The sequence below is a fragment of the Dipodomys merriami genome, unplaced genomic scaffold (assembly GCF_024711535.1).
Source record: "Dipodomys merriami isolate MVZ:Mamm:240054 unplaced genomic scaffold, mDipMer1.0.p SCAF_1, whole genome shotgun sequence".
Taxonomy (NCBI): Eukaryota; Metazoa; Chordata; class Mammalia; order Rodentia; family Heteromyidae; genus Dipodomys; species Dipodomys merriami.
Window position 1 is genome coordinate 25809238 of NW_027202270.1, and position 22212 is coordinate 25831449.

Below are 22212 nucleotides of genomic sequence, written 5' to 3' on the forward strand. Positions count from 1 at the left end.
TTTATCAGATAATACAGACAGCTAATGGGTCTTCACTGGTTTAACAGTGTCTTCCCATCTTCAAGTAGGCACTGTTCTTTCTTACTGAAAAGTCTTGTACTAAAAATTAGGAGGTTACTAAAATTAAGTAACTAAAGATAGGTTCTTGTTGCTTGAATTGCAATTTTCGACTGCTGTGCAACACAAGCTTGGGATATAGTCAATATGCTTTTGCTCACCTAACAAAAGAAATAAACAAGAAAATATGGCTTAACAATACTAGCAAGAAGCAAGATAAGGAGAGCCCATCCCCAAAAAAGAGACTTACAGTGTTTTTAAAAGCAATGTTTATGTGACTGCACATAAATGTTTGTGTAAAAAGGGCATTATGACAGTTGATACCACAAAGATTACAGTAAGAAAAAGCACTTTATGACAATATATCACAAATTCACAAGGATCACTTCAATATACAAAGCAATCGCTACCATCCTGAACACAAAGCAGCTAATATATGTACATGGTGTTCATAAAATGCATTGTAACCCAGTACATTTTCTTCCTTTACACATAAAGCACAGAAAGTTTTTGGTTAAAAAAAAAAGATCAAAACAGGGACGTTTCTAGAATGTAGGGAATTTTATTAGAAATGTATTTCCTTCATTATAGTTACTTATTTAATATTCAACTCTAACAGAAATATCAGAGTTAAAAAAATTGATACCCTGTTTTGTGCTGATAGTTTTGGGGGAGGCATTCTTAACCCCTGACCTCAAGGAAAAATTCAAAAGCCAAACACCTTTGGAGGAACTCCCCTGGTTATTTTGTTGCTAAGAAGTTTCAAGTGACACATCTGGTTAGAAACAATTCTTTTTGCTGGGGGGGGGGGGGAGTGGGTGGGTGAGGGAAGACTATAACTACTCTGTTATAAATCAGTCAAGGACAACTTTACAAGGGAAACTGCTAACCAGGGCTCTTTGTCATCCCTAATAATCTATACTCACAGTAAAATGCTGAAAAATTATTTCCCACTTTCAATATAAATAATTTTTATTACATACACATTGGAGTGGCACCTGGATAAAAATATGTCTATAAAGCATTTACCAATTCAATTTTAAAACATAAGAAAATAAAACCTCCCAAACACAATTCTTGATCATTTCATGTGGCCAACTAACATCAAATTATTCCCTGCAGGGATTTTCTTCCTCCTCTAACAATTTTTACCCATCTCAGGTTGACTCTGACCATCTCCAAGATGCTCATCACACGGAAGCTTAGAAATGCCATGCTTCTATAGCCAAGTATTAAACAATGCCTGGAAAGTAGGTAAAATTTTAATTTGCTTGACTTTTCTCAAGCCATTTCTTGTAGATTGTTCATTTCCTTTTACTTGCTGGTGAGGATAATTTAAAATGCATGTTTTACTTAGCTGGGACCTGCACCCACAGTGCCAGAATGTGGACCGGTCATTATTTTCCTCTCTGTGCTAAACAACTCTGCCTGGTTTTTTTTTTGTTTTTTTGTTTTTTTAATTGTCAACTTGCTTTACAGGCTTTGTTCTATTTTTTTTTTATTTTTCTTTTTTTAAAAAATAAGTTTCAAGCTAAAACACCTGAAATATAATTCCTCCGTTAGAATGTTATCTGGTCCCTCTTTGAAGTTTGCCCCCTGAGGATGCATACAAAGGCTTAAGCTACATTCACTCATCAATAAGAACATATCGTAGGAGATGAGACAGATGGAACTTCAGCACCCTGTTTGATTTGTTTGAAATTCTTCCATACTGACTCAATTTCCTGATAGGTTCAACCCCTCAAGGATTTGCCTTTTCTTAGCCATTGGTTCTAGAAAGTCAGGAAAACCAGTTCCTAGTACATACAGTGACTTATGTAGTCAACTTAAAAAAAAAAGTCAACATTATTAACAAGTAATCAAGATGTGAGCCGTCCAACAAAAGGTTCTGGTTGTGCTTTGTACAACTACTGAGTGAACAAACATATCACAATTCTTCACTTATAGGCTTTCTAAAGCATACGTCCTCATCTATAACCAAACTTCATCGCTTTGATGTAATAAAGCCAATATAAAATGAATTTAGTAAAAAACGATTATTATATGTAGTCTCCCATGATGATAATAGCTATATGCTTTTAAAATCTTACTACTGTGGAAAGATTAGTAATTATTTGGAATACTATTACTGTGGTGAGGATAAAGTTTCATTTGAAATAAGGATTGATACTTTGAGTTACTTTTTTTGTTGAGTCATTCATGATAAAAGTTTGAGTCCATCTTCTGATTATCTGGGCTAGTCAAATCTATTATCTAGATTTTTTTTTTTTTTAAAAAAAAAGCTTTTTGAAAAGGGGATAGGGTGGAAGAGGGGATGTTCTGGGGTTTGAACTTGACATTGAGTTTGCTATCAGGCGCTTTATCATTGAGCCATACCTTCAGCCCCATTTATATGCTGGTTATTTTGCTTCCTGCCTGGTTGCATACCTGGACTGATCCTGCATTTGTCATCAAGCCTAGCCATTGATTGATAAGGGTTCTCAGGAACTATCCTGCCTTGGTGGGTTGGCTTTGAGGTGTAAGCATTCAGTTCCCCAAGCAGATAAGAATACGGGCATAAGCCTATAATCCTATCAACAGTTGAAAGGCTAGCTTTTAGGTGCTAATATATATAAATCAACAAAAAGCTTCTATTAAAAAAAGTCATATCTGAAGAGAAAAAAAAAGACCAAAAAGTCAATGAATTGGTTAGGGGACTTGATAAGTTGCTAAGACCCACACTAGGTCATTTTTAAAAGTGCAAGTTACACCAAACATTTACAAATATTCATGTAAATAAAATCCAAATAAATATACAACTTTTGTATTAGGTAACGGGAAATAATATACCAATAGTTTTCAGCATTACAAATGCAACAAAATAAACTCTCCTCAAAATCATTGAAAAGGCATGTAACCACTGTTTCTAATTACATTAGCCTTTATTCCTGCAAAATGAAGCAGTCTTTGGTAAGCAACCAATTTATGTTAATAGATGACTGTAACTGAACACTCAATTAAAAATTAAGCCAAAAAGAATACATCTAGACTGAAGTCACTACAAGTAAGTAAAAGCATTCTGGTTTATACAAACTTGTTTCCAAGCTCTAAGCCTTTGTATGATTCCACCCAAATGGTCAAGAAGATAGTAAGGAGCAGTCCTGAGAGGCAGAGATAAAACTTCAGCCAGATGACTATTGATTGGAAAGCCTGCCTGACTGGTATTGTGCTTCTGGACACTAGCACTGCTGCGGGCCTACCTCAAAACACATTGCCTGATAAATCCCTGCGCAAATCAAACACCAAAAGTTCCTCCCCTGGATGATTTTTGAAAAATCAGTGGTTCTTTTAAAAAGCTGTCTTCAAAATGTTCTTACCAGTATTGTAGCTGCCAGAGACAAAGCAGAAAACCCAAATATTTTGGTGGGAGTGGGGAAGTTTTCAAATGACTAGTAAAGTATTTAAAAGCATCCAAGTAAACTAATAAAAATGCTTGGAAAAATTTAGAGCTATAAATCAATCATGAGTGATGGAGAAATGCAGTCATTGAAACTAGCAGAAGGGATGCAATAGAACACACAAAAATGTAAAATTTCATCTGACCTCAATATACTATAGTACTCAGCATTCCTGACTTAGGAGCTCTCAGAGCTTTAGATTATATACTGTATGTATGTATATATGTACACATATATTATACAAATGCCGTTTCCCCAACCCCACTCCCAAGAGAATCTAAACAAACAGAGCACCTATGACAAAATTACAGTTGCCAATATGGTACTTGAGTTTGAAAAAGAATGAACTTATATCTCATCAAATTTTTAATAATGTGAACACATTGAACCTAGCCCTTTCTAAGCCACTTTTCAGTTAAACACTATCAGAGCTTGAAAACTCAGAGAAATATATCAAAAATAAACCCCTCCCCACTTCATTTTTATTAGTTAATCTGTCCTATAGATAAAAGTGCCACATGGCCCTATATTTGCAAAATGAGCAATATCAAACTTATTATTTTCTAGGCAAATCAGTAGCATATATACAGATTCCTATGATGACATTTTTATTCCCTTTTGGCCAATAGGAAGAGAAAACCTTACTTACAATGTGGCCATAATTTCTTGGCTGCAAGATTTAAAATGTCATTTTAAAAATAAAGATTCTCCAAGTAATAAGCTTAAAAACAAACATATTTCTTCTATCTCTCACATTAAAAAAAAAACCCCACAAAAAACCTGGACAAATGCTGCTTGATTTCTATCTGTATAAACTGAAATCTTCAAGTCTCTCCAAAGGCCTAAAGCAGATTGAGCAACATCATACATTTGTCACCTTACTGTTAAGTAACTGACTTCAAACCAGTGCAGTCATCCTGAAGGTATAAAGGACCAAGTCTTTGTAACTTAGAAATCCATTCAGCTAATAGAAATGTGATTGCCTTGATTTATCAGGGACTAAAAGATACAACCTTCCTAATTAAGTAGAAAGCCTCAACTTTTGGGAAAAAAAACCCCACAACAATAACACAGCTTTAGAGATCATAAATTGCTATATACAAGCAATTTTTCACTTAAAACATTGACAGCTGACATTTTGATTCAATGTGAAATAAGTCCAGATTTTGAAACAGATATCCTTTTACTTGGTTTGTGTAGAACCAAGTTTAGAAATGACATAGCTATCCTGGTAACAAGCAATACTTATGCTATCACTTTCTCCACTTGCTCAGCAGGACAAACATCAAACTTTACAGTTGTTTGAAAGCCTTCTTGAGAATCTGGTGAACTGTCCAAATATAAAGACTACATCACTCAATTCTTAGAATGATGCTCCTTCATAAACTCTGTTCATCCTTGAAAAAAGACAATGGTCTGTTACAAACAAAAATATAACATTTATAAATATTAATTTAAACTTACTTTAAAAAATAAACCCAATAACTCACTCTGTATGGTTTGTTATGATAAGCAAACTTAATTTCCTTAACCCATGACTATAAAACATTTCTTATTGAATTTCTTGACTTTTAAAAAATAAACTTCCTTCTTCAATGTGGAAATTTAATGTCATATTATGCCATCTCCAATTTAAAAAATCCACCTTGGTTTTCTTTTAAAGGATAACATTTAGATTTATCAAGCTTAGTGAATATAATGAGCAACTAATTAAAATGTTATTAGAAACAAAGATGCACACATATGCAGGTTCTTATATTCAGCAATTAAAACAGGTAACAAATAGCAAGGCTCTATGGAATCATATTGGAAAGCTAAAGCATTTAACTACCCTAATTTTTAGAAAAAAGGCAAAAATGTTTTGCAATAACGACAACTGAAGTACAGTAGACATTCAAATATGTGTGGTGAAATTACTTTCTTTATGCACACCTAATGCTGTATTTTTTAGAACCATAGGCTTATATACTTTATTTAAAAGATTCATTAGAGATTCTCTGATTAAAATATGCTAATATGGAAAAGATTTAAAATCCAGTATTTTACTATAGCAAATAAATATATGATTTTGCTTTATTTTACATCTTGAAGACGTTTCTTGTTGGTGGCACAATGTAAGTGCAAAGGACAATAGTTAATTAGAAGTATTTTTTAAAGTAAATGAGTGACAATATAAATAATTTTGAAGGCAAGGAAAAAAATTTTTATTTAAAAATCTTGTTGTGTAACTCAAGGGTTCATTTCCTAGTCGGCATCCTTTTACTAAGATTTAGTACTAACTAAAATAAGCTTTGCATCTTTACTTCAATTTAATTTAAAATTCAAATACCATGCTTTTTCATTCAGTTGGTTACTTCTTTTAATGTATTCAAAAATACTGAACACATACAGAACTGAAGTAAGAAGCAACAACTGTCCTATGGAAGAGCTGTGGTTAATACAGGTTTTTAAGAACCAAGGAAAGTTTCAGTACTGAAAAAAACATACATAGGAAGTTCTTCAAATTCATTCTTAATTTTTTCAATGCCATATTAAAATTTGTTTAAAGGGTATGTCTGAACAATTCTACATAATTCACAAAAAGTGAAAACATGTCAATTTGGCAATCAACATTTCTTCATTGCACCTTACTTACTTTATGCATGCGGCCACACATTACTTCAGCTCAAGAGACTGGGGTAACTCTGTCCCTAAGGCAATCAAGGAGCTCAGCACAAACCTTGAAATCATTTTTTAAAAAAGATTTCATTTTCATCATTTCCCCCAACAATTTACAAGTAAACAAATTATTACTTCTTGAGGAGGGTGGGCATTGGAAAGCAGAAGTCTTTTCATGATTCCTGGTGCTGAAAATTTCTTGAGGGGAGAAGTGGAGGCAGGTGTTGAAACATTCACAGTTTAATGCAAAAGCACAAATGAAGGAAATTCTGTAGTTGCTTCAGGCAGTTTTGCGCATAGAAAAAAAAGAAATGTTTAGAAAATAAAATGTTTATTTTGTCTTTCTGGTTGTGGCCAATCCAGTCCACTTGCCACCTGAACAGGTGAAAATTTAAATCCCAAATTAATCTGATTTGTGGCAGTAAAGGTCCTTAAGTGCTTTTAGCTCCTCAATCAGTGTCTTGTTTTGGTTTTCAAGCACTGCTACTCTGTTTTCTAAACATTTCACATATTCTTTCTTCTTTCTACGACACTCTCGTGCTGCTTCCCTATGAATAAAAAGGACAGCAAAAATTATGTAAGTAATCTCTATCTCATTTCTTTTGGAATAGAAATTAGTCAAAGGAATATTTTAGTACATATTAGTATATATTTTCTATATATTAGGCATTGGAACAGATATACATAATTGAATTTAATTTTAATATACTACAAAAACTTGAGCCAAACAAACATGCAAATAGATATTCACTCTGTTACCACTAGTCTTTATACTATTCACTAAAATGTTCTATCTATATCAATAGGACAAATTTAAGTGGGGGAAAAAAATCCTTCAACAATAAAAAAAACTTGCAAACTCATTATTGTAGAACATTTAAAAAAATCTAACACAACTGCCTCTTCAATAAATAAATGCTCTTGGGACATGTAAAAATTAAATGTAATATAAATATAAAAAATATAAAACCTAAAGTTACAGAACTTTTTTAAGAAAATGGGGGGAGGGGCAAAGGTTCCTAAAGATGGATTAGGTAAGGTTAACCTAAACAGGAGACTGAAATGGACACCAGCATATAATAAATAACAAATAGGCAATCTTCAGAACAAGAGAAGTAAAATCGTATTGGATGAGGGGTTAATATCCAGAACATATAAAGAATTTTAATAAGGGGCTGGGAAGGTGGCTCAGTGGTAGAGCACTTGCCTTGCATGCCTGAGGCCCTAGGTTAGATTCCTCAGCATCACATAAGCAAAAAGAAAAAAGCCAGAAGTGGCGCTGTGGCTCAAGTGGTAGAGCGCTAGCCTTGAGCGAAGAGCTGAGGGACAGCGCCCAGGCCCAGAGTTCAGGCCCCACAACTGGACCCAAAAAAAAAAAAAAAAAGAGTTTTAATTAATCAACAAAGTATCCATACTGAATGGCATAGGAGTTACCTAGATATTTCTCTAGTAAAAATACACAAATAGTCGGGTGCTGTTGGCTCACATCTGTAATCCTAGCTACTCAGGAGGCTGAGATCTGAAGATCATGGTTCAAAGCCAGCCCAGTCAGATAAGTCTGTGAGACTTGAGCAAAAAAAGCTCAAGGACAGAGCTTAGGCCCCTGAGTTCAAGTCCTATGACAAACTGGGAAAAAAAAGAACAAGAAGAAAATACACAAATAGCCAATGAGCATATGAAAAGATATTCAACATTACTAATTATTAGGGAGATGCAAATAAAAACTGTAAGACATCACATTACAATCTTAGGGTATCTATTTCAAAACCAACTTCCACCATCACCAGAAAATACTGATAAGGATGTTAAGAAATTGGAACATTTTTGAACTGTTTCTGGGAATGTAAAATGGTATGGCTGCTATAGAAAACAAAATGGAATGTTTATTAAGAAATTACTAATAGAATTAGCTATATAATTATTAATCTCATTACTTAACAAAAGAACTGATTTAGTGATATATATTATATACATATATATGTATATATATAATATATATATTATATATATACTGTGTACACAGCTGTACAAAAGCTAAAGGATAGAAGTACTTAAGTGTCATCGGTGAAGGAAATGACATACATACATAGAATGTAATATCTGTTATTCAGTCTTCAAAGGAAGGAAATCCTGACATATACTATAATATGGATAAACCTTGAAGACATTAAGTGAAATAAGCTAGTCCCACAAAGACAAAAACTACAGTTCTACTATCTAAAGTAATAAAGCATAGAAGTATAGAAGTATAGCTACTCACAGCTTGAGGAGGGGATGGGTATGGTTTAATGGGTATGAGATCTTCATCTTATAAAACTGAGTGTTACAACTGTGACCATACTTTACTATTGAACTAAAAAATAGTTAGGATATTACATTTTATGTTATGTTGTATGTTGTATGTTTTACCACAATTTAAAAGAAGTAACATTATTTAAAAATTTAACAAGTTAAAAACTTAATAAAAGATCATTTTTGGCAAGCTGAAAACTGTAATATAAACTTAAAAAAAATCTATGTGGTTAAATGCCCTACATTATGGTTCTTTTTTTTGTGTGTGTGTGGTCCTGGAACTTGAATGCAGGGCCTGGACACTGACCCTGAGCTTCTCTCTCAAGGCTAGCGCTCTACCATTTGAACCACAACACAACTTCTGGCTTTTTCTAAGTAGTTTATTAGAGATAAGGGTCTCAAGGACTTTTCTGACTGGGCTGGTTTCAACCATGATCTTCAGATCTCAACCTCCTGAGAAGTGAGGATAACAGTCGTGAGCTACTAGCACCTCAGCTTGTTTTTTTTTTTTTTTTTTTTTTTTGAATATCTTCAGCCACTAGCACAGGGAATAGAACAAGGTAGATTCCTTATGGCTCAGTTGAAAGTAGAGTCTAAGCCTATATAAAACATAGCCATTTACAACTAATCATGCATTTACAAAAGTTTAAATTCTGCCAAGGTTGATCAATCTTATTTCTTTCCCTTTTCCTCTTTATTACCCAAGAATTTATAATCTGCAAGTAGAATCGACCATGTGAGCACTGTGACTACATGTTTTCAAAGTTACATTAATATGATAGACAGGTTAGTATCTTCTAAGATTGTTCCATTACAAATAGTATTATGAATATTTTAAATGTATGTTCCTCAAACATTGGGCTAAAACAATTAACTAGCTTCTTTAATGCAAGAATTCTTGGATCTTTTGAATGTACTATTGTAAACTGAGGATCTCCAAAGAGGAATTTCATAGAACACATTCTAAACTTAATTTGGTTCTGTAATACTTTTGTGCCTGGGCTTTGAACTGGGATCCTCAGATCTCAGCCTTCTGATTAGCTAGAATTACAGGAGTGAGCCACCGGTGTCCAGCTTGCTTTTTTTTTCTTGTTTACAAATAAAAAGAGAAATAAAAAGTACTCATCAACACGTCTCAAATTAAGATATAAGTTAGGTTTGAATTGAGGTATATACAAAATTAAGGAATAGACATAGAGCCATTCTAAACCAACAATTTTAAATGATAAAGTCTAAACATTTAAATATTAATATAAATATCCTAATACAAAATTCAAATAAACCTCAAATGAATGTTTTGTAAGAACTTGTAGCTTGAAGACTTCCTCTTAACAGCTTCTAAAAATTCCTATGTAAATACACTTTAAGACTAAAGAGAATTAAAAGGATGCCCCCCACCCGCCGTATCAGCGACTGAAGTGGGAATTTACATGTAAAGATTAAAATAACTTCTACTACAAGAAAAATACGATTCTATGATTCCAGTGCAAACAGATGACCTATAGATTCTGAAAGTGACTACTTTTTTATGTATGCCTGTTGCAGTGTTTGTCCTAGGGCCATGTACTTGATCAGCTTGCATGTTCTCCAGCTCATCCTTCTGCTGGTTGTTTTGGAAATAAGAGCCTTGAGAAGTTTTCTTTTTCTTTCTTTTTTTTTGGTCCGGTCGTGGGGCCTGAACTCTGGGCCTGGGCGCTGTCCCTCAGCTCTTCGGCTCAAGGCTAGCACTCTACCACTTGAGCCACAGCGCCACTTCTGGCTTTTTTCTTTGTGCTTATGTGGTGCTGAGGAATTGAACCCAGGGCCTCAGGCATGCAAGGCAAGGGCTCTACCACTGAGCCACCTTCCCAGACCTCCTTGAGAAGTTTTCTGCCTGGGCTGGTTTCAAACCATGAGCCTCCAGACCGTAGCCTCCTGAGTACTTAGGAGGATTAGAGTTAGAAGCCCCCAGTACCAAGCTATATGAATATTTTCAGAAAAAATTCTTTTACAAAGTGTGTTTCAAACTCTTTCTTTTTACTGTATTTTTAATTCTATACAATCTTCCTTTTCTCTTTGGTCTTCAAATCTGTAAGTCTTAGCTTTGTATGTGTAGCACACCTATAACCCCAGGACATAGGAGGCAGAGGCAGGAGGATTGAAAGTTTGAGGCTGGCATGGATTACATAGAAAATTGCACTAAGACAGCTTAGGTTACAAGGTGAGACTGTCCCAAAAACTAACCAATCAACAAATTTGTACAAGTCTTTTCACTCTTCACTGGCATGCATCATGTTAACTTAAAAATATGTGCCTTGGTCTGGCTTCTGCGACAACATATGGAGAGTCTGAAAGAATATTGCTCTTACCCTATCATACTGATAGAGAGGATTACCATAGGAGATAAATGGAAGGAGGAGATAAAAATCTATCCTCACTGGAGTACAGCTGTATGCCAGCTACAGAATAATAAAAATAACTCCTTACAATTTTAAGTACAGTAGGTGAAAACTGATGAGGGCCAGAGTATGTAAGTTGGTAGGTCAATGCACAACCTCTGAAAACAATAGTAATTGTGTGCTTTTACAGGCTATGGCTCCATGAACCTGATAAGGCACTTGGACTGCAAAGAGGCCCCAGTATCTACTGTGGTAGACATTGAAGAAGAGCAGCTGAGTGGGAGAGACAAGAAACTAGGAACCAAAGATCTGTTAACAGCATTTACTAAGAGGCTACAACTTCTAAATATTTGTAATCACCCCAAAATGACTCACCTCTGAGACCTGATGTGGCTTAGGGAAATTAAGCTTGATAGGGAGCTAATCTTAAAATAGGAAAATTATTTTAGATTACTTTGAGAGAGTTTAGACTAAGCACAAGAGCTCTTAAAATTGGGAGGCAGAAAGCGATATTGCTATGGAAGAAAAACAGAGAAATGCCAACGATGCTGACTTTGAAAATGGATCATTAACCAAAAAATGCTGGGTTCATCTAGAAGCTGGAAAGGGCAAGGAAGTAAATTCTTCTCTAGAAACTCCAAAAAGAAATATTATGTCCTATTTTTTTATTTTGGTCGGTCGTGGGGCTTGAGCTCTGGACCTGGTCGCTGTCCCTCAGCTCTTCAGCTCCAGGCGAGCGCTCTACCTCTTGAGCCACAGCGCCACTTCCAAAAAGAAATAAAGTCCTGCTGACATCCTGACTTTAGCTTAGGAAGTGGTTCTTCCTAAGAAACATTAGTATGTATTTTTGGTGTTCCTTCTGACATAAAATTCCTAAACTACTAGGAATCTTCAAAATGTTGTCTTTTTGTAATATATATATATATATACATAAATATATATAAATATATATATATATAAATAAAAAAATATATATTTTTTTCTTCTTTTGGTCAGTCATGGGACTGAACTCTGGGCCTGGGCACTGTCCCTCAGCTCTTCAGCTCAAGGCTAGTGTCCTACCACTTGAGCCACAGCACCACTTCTGGCCTTTTCTGCTTATGTGGTGCTGAGGAATTGGACCCAGGGCAGTCTTTTTTAATATTAATGCATTGAGCGATGGCTGGAAGTCCCTAGATAGCAATAAGAGGAAGACTAGCCCTCAGAAGGACCAAGGCATGATTTGGTGTGGTTCACTTGGAACTTCCAACCAATCACAGGAAGGGACAAAGGCTGAAGTCCAATAAATAAGGATTTAATGAATCATGTCTAGGTAATTAAGCTACCATAAAAATTCATGAAACTGAGTTGGGTGCCAGTGGCTCACGCCTGTAATCCTAGCTACTCAGAAGGCTGAGATCTGAGGATCACGGTTCAAAGCCAGCCTGGGCAGGAAACTCTGTGAGACTCTTATCTCCAATAAACCACTAGAAAACGAAGTGGTGCTGTGGCTCAAGCGGTAGAGAGCTGGCCTTGAGCTGAAAAGCACAGGGACAGCGTCCAGGCTCAGGGTTCAAGCCCCACGACCCCCCCCCAAAAAAAAAAATTCATGAAACTGGTTTGGAAGAACTATATAGCTGTATTCACGGAGGCTTCCAGGAGAGTGTGAAACAACACACCTGTAAGCCAGGAGGGTGGCACAGGCTAACTGCAGACAAAGTCGGACTTGCCCCTGCTCCTCACTTAGCTGTTTACAGCTGCTAAAATATCCTTTATGATTAATAGTAAATACAAGTGTTTCTGTACTAACAGCTGTTTTGTCAAATTAATAGAAATGAAGTCATGAAAACGATTAATAGCAGCTCAGTGAGCAAAAAGGCAAAATAACCTGGGGCTTGCAATTGGCAAGTAAAAGGCAAGAGTGGCCTAGTGGGACCAAACCCTAAACCTGTGGGATCTAACATCTGTCAGAATTGTTTCTGAATTACAAGACACCCAGCTGGTGTTTCCTACAGCACTGATTGCTTATTTGTGTTTGTTACAGATGTATTTAGAGTGATAGTATAGGAGACACTGAACTTAATTTTTTTCCTGTATCCTCAGAGAAGCTAATGTTATTTTTATAGACTAGCAATGAGCTGCTTAGGAATTTTAGTACCACCCCTAAAACAAGAACCAAAGAGCCAGAATTATTTTGGTATAAATCTATCAAATTAAACAATATATCAAATTAAGAATATCAATTCTATACTTGATGTAGAGAGTCAACCCAATCCTAATCAAAGCTCGTTCTATAGACATTAACAAGCTAATTAAAAAATCATATGAGAATGCAAAACAATACTGTACACGAGAGGAGGATTCACACTGTCAAATTCAAGATTTACTATGATGCTGTGATTTACTATGATGTTAGATAGCATAACATTACTGAAAGACACACAGATCAGTGACTGTTGGCCCAGAAACAGACTCACATAAGTATGATATATTAATTTTTCACAAAAGAGCAAAGGGAAAACTCTTGTTCCACAGGAGTGAAATACAGAGATATACTCTGAGTAATTTTGTTGTATTTATTTATTTGTTTATTTTATTCATTGTGGGCTTGAACTCAGGGCTTGGGTACTGTCCTTGAGTTCTTTTACTCAAGGCTAGTGCTCTACCACTTTGAGCTACAGCTCCACTTTTGGTTTTCTGGTGGTTAATTGGGGATAAGAGTCTCACAGGGACTTTTCTGCCCAGGCTGGCTTTGAACTGCAATCCTCAGACCTCAGCCTCCTGAGTAGCTAGGATTACAGGAATAAGCCACCAGTGCTCAGTTGTTTCTGTTTTTATAATCAAAAGAATTTATTTTCTGACTGTCCCGTTATATCTACTTAGAACTGTTTGTTTGTACTAGTACGTGCTGTTGTTTTAAAAGTTTTATACCCAATATTTGCTTGAGATATTTTATATTAAAAGGGTTAGGCATTTTTCTTATAATTAATTTTCTTACATTAAATTTGAACGTACCTTTTACATTTCCATTTGGTGCTGGAATTTATTTACTTAAAGAAAGGTATTTGGAGCACAAGATAAAATAAAAGCTGCTGGGTTTCTTTCCAAGTTTCTCCCTAATATCTCAGAATGGCTATACCATTTCTCATAGCTTAGATATAATTTATCAGCATTGTGACAGCTAAGAAATTATTTTAGGTACAAAGAGATAGATCAGCTGAAACACAAAGTTGCTTAAACAAGAAACTAACAGAGCATTCATAGGTACAAAATGTTTTCAGGGGTATAATCTTACTTGACCATTAGAACAACATTTTAAGTGGGAGAGCTAAGACTTGAAGCTAGATCTTTCAAGTTCAGTTTTTGTTTCTTTCACTCTATTGCAGTATTTGAAGATTCTTGGGATGAACTGATTTCTAATTTTTTATATCATCATACATCTTTATTTTCACTTTTTTGTCTCAGTCATTGCCATAGTCAAATCTTAAATATTTAGTAAGTTTCGTTTGCCCTGTTTTAAACAGGCTAACTACTTATGGCAACGAAGTTACTTCCTGAGAATGATTTTAAACTTCCTATTTTTTGGTCAGCTGTGGGGCTTGAACTCAGGGCCTGGGCACTGTCCCTGAGCTCTTTTTGCTCTAAGGCTAGTGCTCTACCACTTTGAGCCAAAGTGCCATTTCCAGCTTTCTGGTGGTTAATTGGAGATAAGAATCTCATGGACTTTGCTGACTGCCGTGGCTTTGAACCGTGATCCTCAGATCTTAGCCTTCTGAGTATCCATGATTATAGCTGTATTTCATTTTGATAGGTAAAACTTTCATTGGACCAGATATCAGTGGCACACAAGTAATTCTAGCTACTTGGAAGGTAGACTTAGGGATCATGGTTTGAGAGTAGCCCAGATAAATACGTTCTTAAGGCCCAAATAGCTGGATGGTATGTGCCTATCATGGCAGTGAAAACTGAGATCAGGAGGATCATGGTCAGGCTAGCCTGGGCAAAAAGTCGTAAGATTCTGTCATCTGAACAGAAAAGAACTGACATGATGGTACACACCTGTAATCCCAGATACAGCATAAATAAGAGGACTAGGATCCAGGATGGCTCAAGCAAAAAGTGAGACTCTATCTTAACAGTAACCAAGCAACCTCTCCAATTTCATTGTTGAGAACTATATCTATTTTAAAATTTTGTTACTAAATATGGTATTCTTATTAATGTACTTTCAAGGAATCTTTTGGTGTTAAATTATCATTCTGAATAATGAAAATATTAAAACATAAAGTGGCATTATACATTTATTTATTACAGATAAATTTAAGGTAAATTTAACATTTAATATTAACACACCTAAGAAAATTACTTCATAATTAAAAGACTAGCCCACAATTTCATTTTATAAATGAGAAAGTTTCAGGGTGATCATTTCTATTGGAAAAAATTCAATTCAAAGATCCTATTATCAGTAGTTACAAAGGCACACTTGGAAGAATTGACCTACAATGGTCTAAATAAATGGAGTATACATACCTGTTCTTCATTAGACGAACCTCTCTCTTTCGTGCTGCTTCTTCAGCGGGCTGTGTAGGAAGTGCTGGGGAAGATGCCATAACAACTCCAGGTGCAATGGTACTAGTTGGTGCTGTGCGAATCTGGTATGTCTGTACATCTCCGGAGGCAGCTGTAAAGAAGAACAGTGAACAAGGTGTAAGACAGAAACTCTATAACTTGATTTAACTGTGTATCAATCATCACTTTAAACACACTTTTTGGATTCGAAGGGATGTGATAAGGAGCAGATGATTATGGCTAAAATGTTGAAATAATGATCAACTCTGTCATTACTGAGAAATAAATCCCAATTTACTGTATTTATTAGTATAGATAATTGTGTGAAAGATGTCTTAACCTATGTCTGCTGGGTCTCATTTATCCCTATTGGAATGCAGGTCTATTCTGTGGTTAACATGCTTACCAACCTTAAGTCTAAAAGGGAAGTAGGGCACAGCTTGGATGATCTTCCTAGATAGAGTATAATCCTCAGTGTCTTCCTTTGATATTGGTAAATTCATATTAAAAAATTTCAAGTAGACTCTTGCCACGACATAAAAACGACCATGATTTTTCATAAAATAGCAAAATGGAAGAGAAAATAAAGCATTATGGTCAACTATTATAAATTTCTAATTCAAACAAAACTGAAAGTATGAGAAAGTGAAGCTAATTATATTATCTGAAAACATATTGTTAAATGTAAATGATAATAGCTAAATTCAAATTGTATTTTTCTAACTAAACAACCTACTTGTCAAACTGCTTCCAAAAACTCCTTTATGAAACGCTCTCCCAATAAGAAACCTAACATTGAGAGAATTTGAAGATCTTCATAAAATTATCTACATCAGATATCAATATCAATTAACTTGTGTAGTTTGAGTGGAAAAGATTTATATACTAAACATGTTACCATCTTCAAACTGACGTTCAGAATTCAAATTCACTGACATCCTGCTTTACAATTTTTGAGTACCTGCATGTAAAGTGAAAAGGTGTTTTACTCCCATTAATAATCAAAATATTTCTTTCAAATACCATTTGTTTATCAGAATATATTCTGTAAATACATTAGGGCCATTTAATAAATTGTGACAGGTTGGTGTTTTAGGATCATTCTAAAATAATTATTCAAGGTGAATGGTACAGATATCATTACCTAACATAGGGCTAAATGCACTGTTACTTCTGTAAAAATTTTTTGTTGTTGTTAGTTGTAGGACTTGAACTCAGAGCCTAGGCATTGTCCCTGAGCTTTTTTAACTCAAGGATACCGCTCTACCACTTTGAGCCACAGCTCTACTTTCAGTTTTCTGGTGGTTAATTAAAGAGTCTCACAGACTTATTTGCCTGAGCTGGCTATGAACACTGATCCTCAAATCTCAGCCTCCTGAGTAGCTAGGATTACAGGCATGGGCCACCAGTACCTATAAATATATCTGTAAATATTTTTTAGAAACAAATTTATTAGTTCTTCCATCTGTAATATTTTAATCTGGCATAAATTAATCTTGAAGTATTCAAATAAATTCAACAACAACAAAAACCCCTGGTGAAGTCCTACTTACAGAATCCTGAAAAAAAGCTATTTCTATAATTCAAGCATTTATCTACTACTACTTTCTCTCCAAAGCCCAACAGTCCTGTATACTGTATTCTTTTGGAATATAGTTTTTTTCACTTGAAATAAGTAGTGATCTTAGAAAAAAGTATTTAAATTTCTTTAGAATAAATTTGAAAAACCAGAAAGCAAAATCCAAACATAGAAGAAAGACCTAGGCCTAGAAAGGTTGGGTCTTTCTGAGGATCACACAGCAGACCCCAGGCAGTCAGATCAAGAATCCATTTTCCTAACTTACTATTTTTAAAATAATCTACCCCTCCTCAAGTCCTCAAAGACTAAATGTGTTAACGATACATACTATATTTTTAAAATTGAAAATAGTTGTTTTTATGCCATGACATTTTGGTCCAATTGGAGTAACAGTAGATTTCATGGAAAATATCTCTTTCTTCATTAAATATATATCTAAATAAATAGTGAGGAGACATTAATTATATTTAATGGTACTTACTTTTTTCAATTTACAAAATTTTAATCTTTCAAAGAATTTATCATATTTGTGAATTCTGAATTTTCTTACCCTGAACAACAACTTGGTTGCTGGGCACCAAAATCTGCTGTCCATCAGTGGTCTGTGCATATTGTAGAATGGTTGTACCCGGCTGAGTGGCGGCTGCATTCGTCATGGTTAGTGTTTGCAGACCCTGCACCCCATCGGTACCATTGTTAGCCAGTTGTATTGCTCCTCCCTGGGTAATGGCAACTAAAACCCAATGGATTGTATAGTTACATGTTTATTTAACACCATATAAGACTTTTAAAATATATTTAGTTCAATGTAAAACAATGTGCAAGACAAAGGATAAATTATAATAGCAAATAGTAGCACCAAGAAATGTTTGATGTAGTCAGTAATTTTCTACTTAGGAAAACCATATCCTATTTTTAGGACAGAAATGTGTTCTACGAACTACATGACTACTTATATAATGTCAAATTCTTTTTGACTTTACTTGTTTCTGAGGAGGCCCTACTTTGTGGTCCGTATTTTTCTTTATTCCAGTATTAGCGACATAACCTATTACTTATACATTATCTAATATTCTGTCCTAATAAATTTCTTTAAGGTAGGAAATGTGATTTTTTTTCTTCTTTAGTCTAATGCACTCAGTAGAGTAGTGGGAACAAGCACTAAAAAAATTGTTTGGGGGCTGGGAAGGTGGCTCAGTGGTAGAGTGCTTGCCTCACATGCATGAGGCCCTGGGTTCGATTCCTCAGCACCACATAAGCAGAAAAAAAAGCCAGAAGTGGCACTGTGGCTCAAGTGGTAGAGCGCTAGCCTTGAGCTGAAGAGCTGAGGGACAGGGCCCAGGCCCAGAGCTCAGGACCCACAACCGGACCCAAAAAAAATAAAAAATAAATAAAAAAAAATGTTTGGGCTGGGAATGTGGCTTAGTGGTAGAGTGCTTGCCTAGCATGCATGAAGCCCTAGGTTCGATTCCTCAGTACCACATAAACAGAAAAGGCCGGAAGTGGTGCTGTGGCTTAAGTGGTAGAGTGCTAGCCTTAACACAGAGAGGCTTAGGGACAGTACCCAGGCCCTGAATTCAAGACCCAGAACAGGCAGAAAAAAAAAATCATTGTTTGAAATTGCAATTAATATAGCTTATTACCAGATAATTCTATTTTCCAACTCCTTTAGCAATCATTGACTATATCAAATGTGTACTTAATTAGCTAGGTGTAGTAATTGTGTTTGTAGTCTGAGGTACTCAGGAAGCTGAGTTGGGAGGATTGTCTGAGCAAGATAATAGAGGCAAGACAGTAAGACTTAATCTCAATAGAGGGGCTGGGAAGGTGGCTCAGTGGTAGAGCGTTTGCCTTGCATGCATGAGGTCCTGGGTTTGATTCCTCAGCACCACATAAGCAAAAAAGAAAAAAGCCGGAAGTGGTGTTGTGGCTCAACTGGTAGAGCGCTAGCCTTGAGCTGAAGAGCTGAGGGACAGTGCCCAGGCCCAGAGTTCAGGCCCCCTGACTGGACCCCCCACCCCCCAAAAAAAAAAAAACCCTCTTAATCTCAATAGATAGGTAAATAAATCTTAGGATGTAGCTTACTAAGTATGTTCAATGACATGAGCTTAAAAAAAAAGTCCTGTACTTTCTGATACATATATTTTCTTATAGGATCTTTTGTAAAAAAATCACTATCTACACTTGCTATTCATTAAAACCATAAATTATTTTATTTAGATGACAAAAAGCATTGAGAAATGTGGTTCAATCTTTCCAAGCCATACTGAGGTCAAGTATTCCAGAAAGAGAAGGAATATAAAATTCAAATGGATTTTAACTAAGAGAAAGTTTAAAAAAAAAAGGCAAAAATAAGATAAACATGTCTGACTTGTGTATGCTACTATATTAGAAAGGAATTTGGGAATCAATTATCAAGAAGCTAGGAGTTTTTGGGACATGGAAAATTATCTATTGTGTTTAATAAATAAGGAGAGTTAAAGGTTACTATTTGGCTAGCATAACAAGTTGATATTGTGAAAATTTGTATACTAGCATATATAATTCGTTCATTTTAGCTAATCTTAGACAAAGGGGAAGAACAGTATTTAAGAATTACGGTCAGTGTTGCCACAATGAGAAGTACAAGTGGTCATGTCCAAAACGAGCTTTACAATGTCGGTGCGGGGGGGGGGGGGGGTAGGGGTGGGGGTGGGGGGAGAGCGGGGAAGGGGGGGGAAGGAGAAGGATTGGGATTGGGGGGGAGGGGGGAGGCTGGGAAGGGATGTGAAGGGTAAACCAAAGGAGAAGGGTGCAATGCTTGGTAAGAAATGTATGCATTATTCTGCCCATGTAATTGTAACCCCTCTGTACAGTATGTTCACAAATAAAATTAAATTAAATTAAAAAAAAAAGAATTAGGGTCAGATTCTGTAAGATTAAAGAGTAAGCAAACAGAATCAAACTTTATACAGAGTTAATAAATTCTACTGTATTTAACAAACCATTTTCTTTTTGGCTACACAGCAGTAAATTCAAGTGAAAAAAAAGCTACATATAAGTATGAATTATAGACCAAATTCTATCACTAAATCCTTACTTGATTTTGTTCTAGCTTCTGTAATGCTAATAATATTTGGTTCATTGTTATAAATATTTAAACAGGTCATGTATATGGAAAAACTTTGAAAAGGGAAGAGAGCTTATAAATATTATTAATTTTGACAACCATATGTTCATTTGACAAGAAATAATGTTATATATTTGAGTGTTCACTACAGTGCTTAGTCAAGAAAATGTTAATAAGTCAGTTCCATCAAAATGATGTGTATATACACAGAGAGGAAAATGGATAAAGGCATTGAATAAAAAAAGGCATTGTAAAAACCCAAACTATTCAATCTTGAATCTGAATAGTAAACCTGTTACTAACAGGTTCATATTGTATGTTACTAACAGGAAGATATTGTATATCTTAGTATGCTGAAATAGGGAGAAACTAAGTTCATCTATTAATGTAAAAGAGACATCCTTGAATTATCTGGGTAAGAAGCAATCATAAAATTTAAAATGCACGGGCTTAAAGATGTCATCTATTTATCCTGTCCAACAGAATATTTAAGAAGGAAAAAAGATAACTAAGTCCACAGAGCTCAAATAGTAAATGAGTAACTTGGTTTGAAAAAAAAAAAAAAAAAGCTTTCTTTCAACATACTGTCAAAAGTTCCAGCTTTGGGAGAGCTAAACATTTGCTACTTGGGAATCTGTTTTTAATACAGTTGGATGTAAAGTGCAGGCAGGCAAAGCTACAATGGGCTAGAACTAAAAACGAGTAACTTGGGCATCACATATGAAGAGAAATAAAGGAAGTATCATTTATTCACACAAATCAAACAGCAGGTTTCAAAAGTATTTTATGAAAATACTTTTAGGCCAAGTGGAAGGCCCAGAAGGCAAATTCTGGTAGAGTCTTCCAAGTTTAAACCCCATTTCCCGCAGGGAAGAAAGAAGAGAGAAGGGAGAAAAAAGAAGAGAAGAGAAAAGAAAGAAGAAGAAGGAGGAGGAGGAGGAGGAGGAGAGTGGAGGAGGAGATGGAGGAGGAGGAGGAAGGAGGAGGAAGAAGGAGGAGGAAGAAGGAAGAAGAGAAGGAGGGGGAGGAACAGGAGGAAGAAGAGGAGGAGGAAGAGAAGGAGAAGAAGGAAGGATAAGAAGGAAGAAGAAGCAGAAGCAGCAGCAGAAGAAGAAAAAGAAGAAGAAGAGGAGGAGGAGAAGGAGGAGAAAAAGAGGAGGAGGAAAAAAACCCCATCTTTAACTAGATACTGGTAGCTCACACCTGTAATACTAGCTACTCAGAAGCCAGTATTAGGGGCTGTGAATGTGGCTTAATGCTAAAGCACTTGCCTAGCATGCATGAAGCCCTAGGTTGATTCCTCAGTGCCACATAATCAGAAGCTAGTATTAGCTATTTGTTGAGATGGTCTCCAATTAGCCAGAAAAAAGTAAGGCTGGAGGGATGACTCAAGGGGCAGAGCACCAGCCATGGGCAAACAAGCTGAGTGAGCATGAGGCCCTGAGTTCAAATGCTGGTATTGGATAAAAACCAACAAACAAAAAGAGGTAAGACAGACATAAATGTAGACAGATACCATGAAATAGAAATAAACAACTGTGCAAGTGAAACTTTTTGTGTCTGTAGCCAAACAGTAGAATATTCTGTTAATTTTAGTAATCCTTCAAGTTATGCTATAATTCAATATAAGCTACCTTGTATATGAAAAGAATATTTAAATGTGCTTTAATAAGACTGCAACCAAGCCACTCCTTCTCAAAGTATTATGAAATATGAATTCTTTTAAACACTTTTAAGGAGGTAAAACAAATCATTAAAAATAAATGAACAAATGGGAGCATTTTTGAGGCTTAAACAAAATAAAACAAATTTTCCCCTATCTGAAAACCTACATTTTCTCTTAGTATCACATGATGATTAAGATCTATAGTTTCATTTTGTAGTCACAAAGCTATTGACTTTGTGTTTTACACAAAACAAAAAATAGATACAAAGGGCTTACATATTGAGTAATCTGAAAAAACTATTTCTATTAAAGACTTCTGTATACTGACAGTAAAGGAAATATAATAATGGCAGTATGACAGAGAAAAGAAGCTGGGCTCCAGTGGCTTACACCAGTAATGCTAGCTACTCTGGAGGCTGAGATCTGAGGATCACAGTTTGAAGACAGCCCAGGCAGGAAAGTCCATGAGATTCTTATCTCCAATT

The 22212-nt window shown here is 35.4% G+C and overlaps 1 protein-coding gene across 6 annotated transcripts in view; it reads right to left on the bottom strand.

Moving 5' to 3' along the window:
- Positions 1 to 309: 309 nt before the first annotated feature.
- Positions 310 to 22212, bottom strand: part of Creb1 (cAMP responsive element binding protein 1) — a 61658-nt gene continuing 39755 nt past the window's right edge. For 4 of the 6 annotated variants that reach the window (XM_070018490.1, XM_070018464.1, XM_070018500.1 and 1 more), the window contains 3 exons: positions 17503 to 17685; positions 15335 to 15485; positions 4919 to 6700 (listed from right to left, as the gene is read on the bottom strand). In XM_070018490.1, coding sequence (XP_069874591.1) covers positions 6556 to 6700; positions 15335 to 15485; positions 17503 to 17685 — 479 coding nt within the window. In that variant the 3' untranslated portion in view covers positions 4919 to 6555. The other 2 variants (XR_011371138.1, XR_011371139.1) reach the window with 2 other exon arrangements.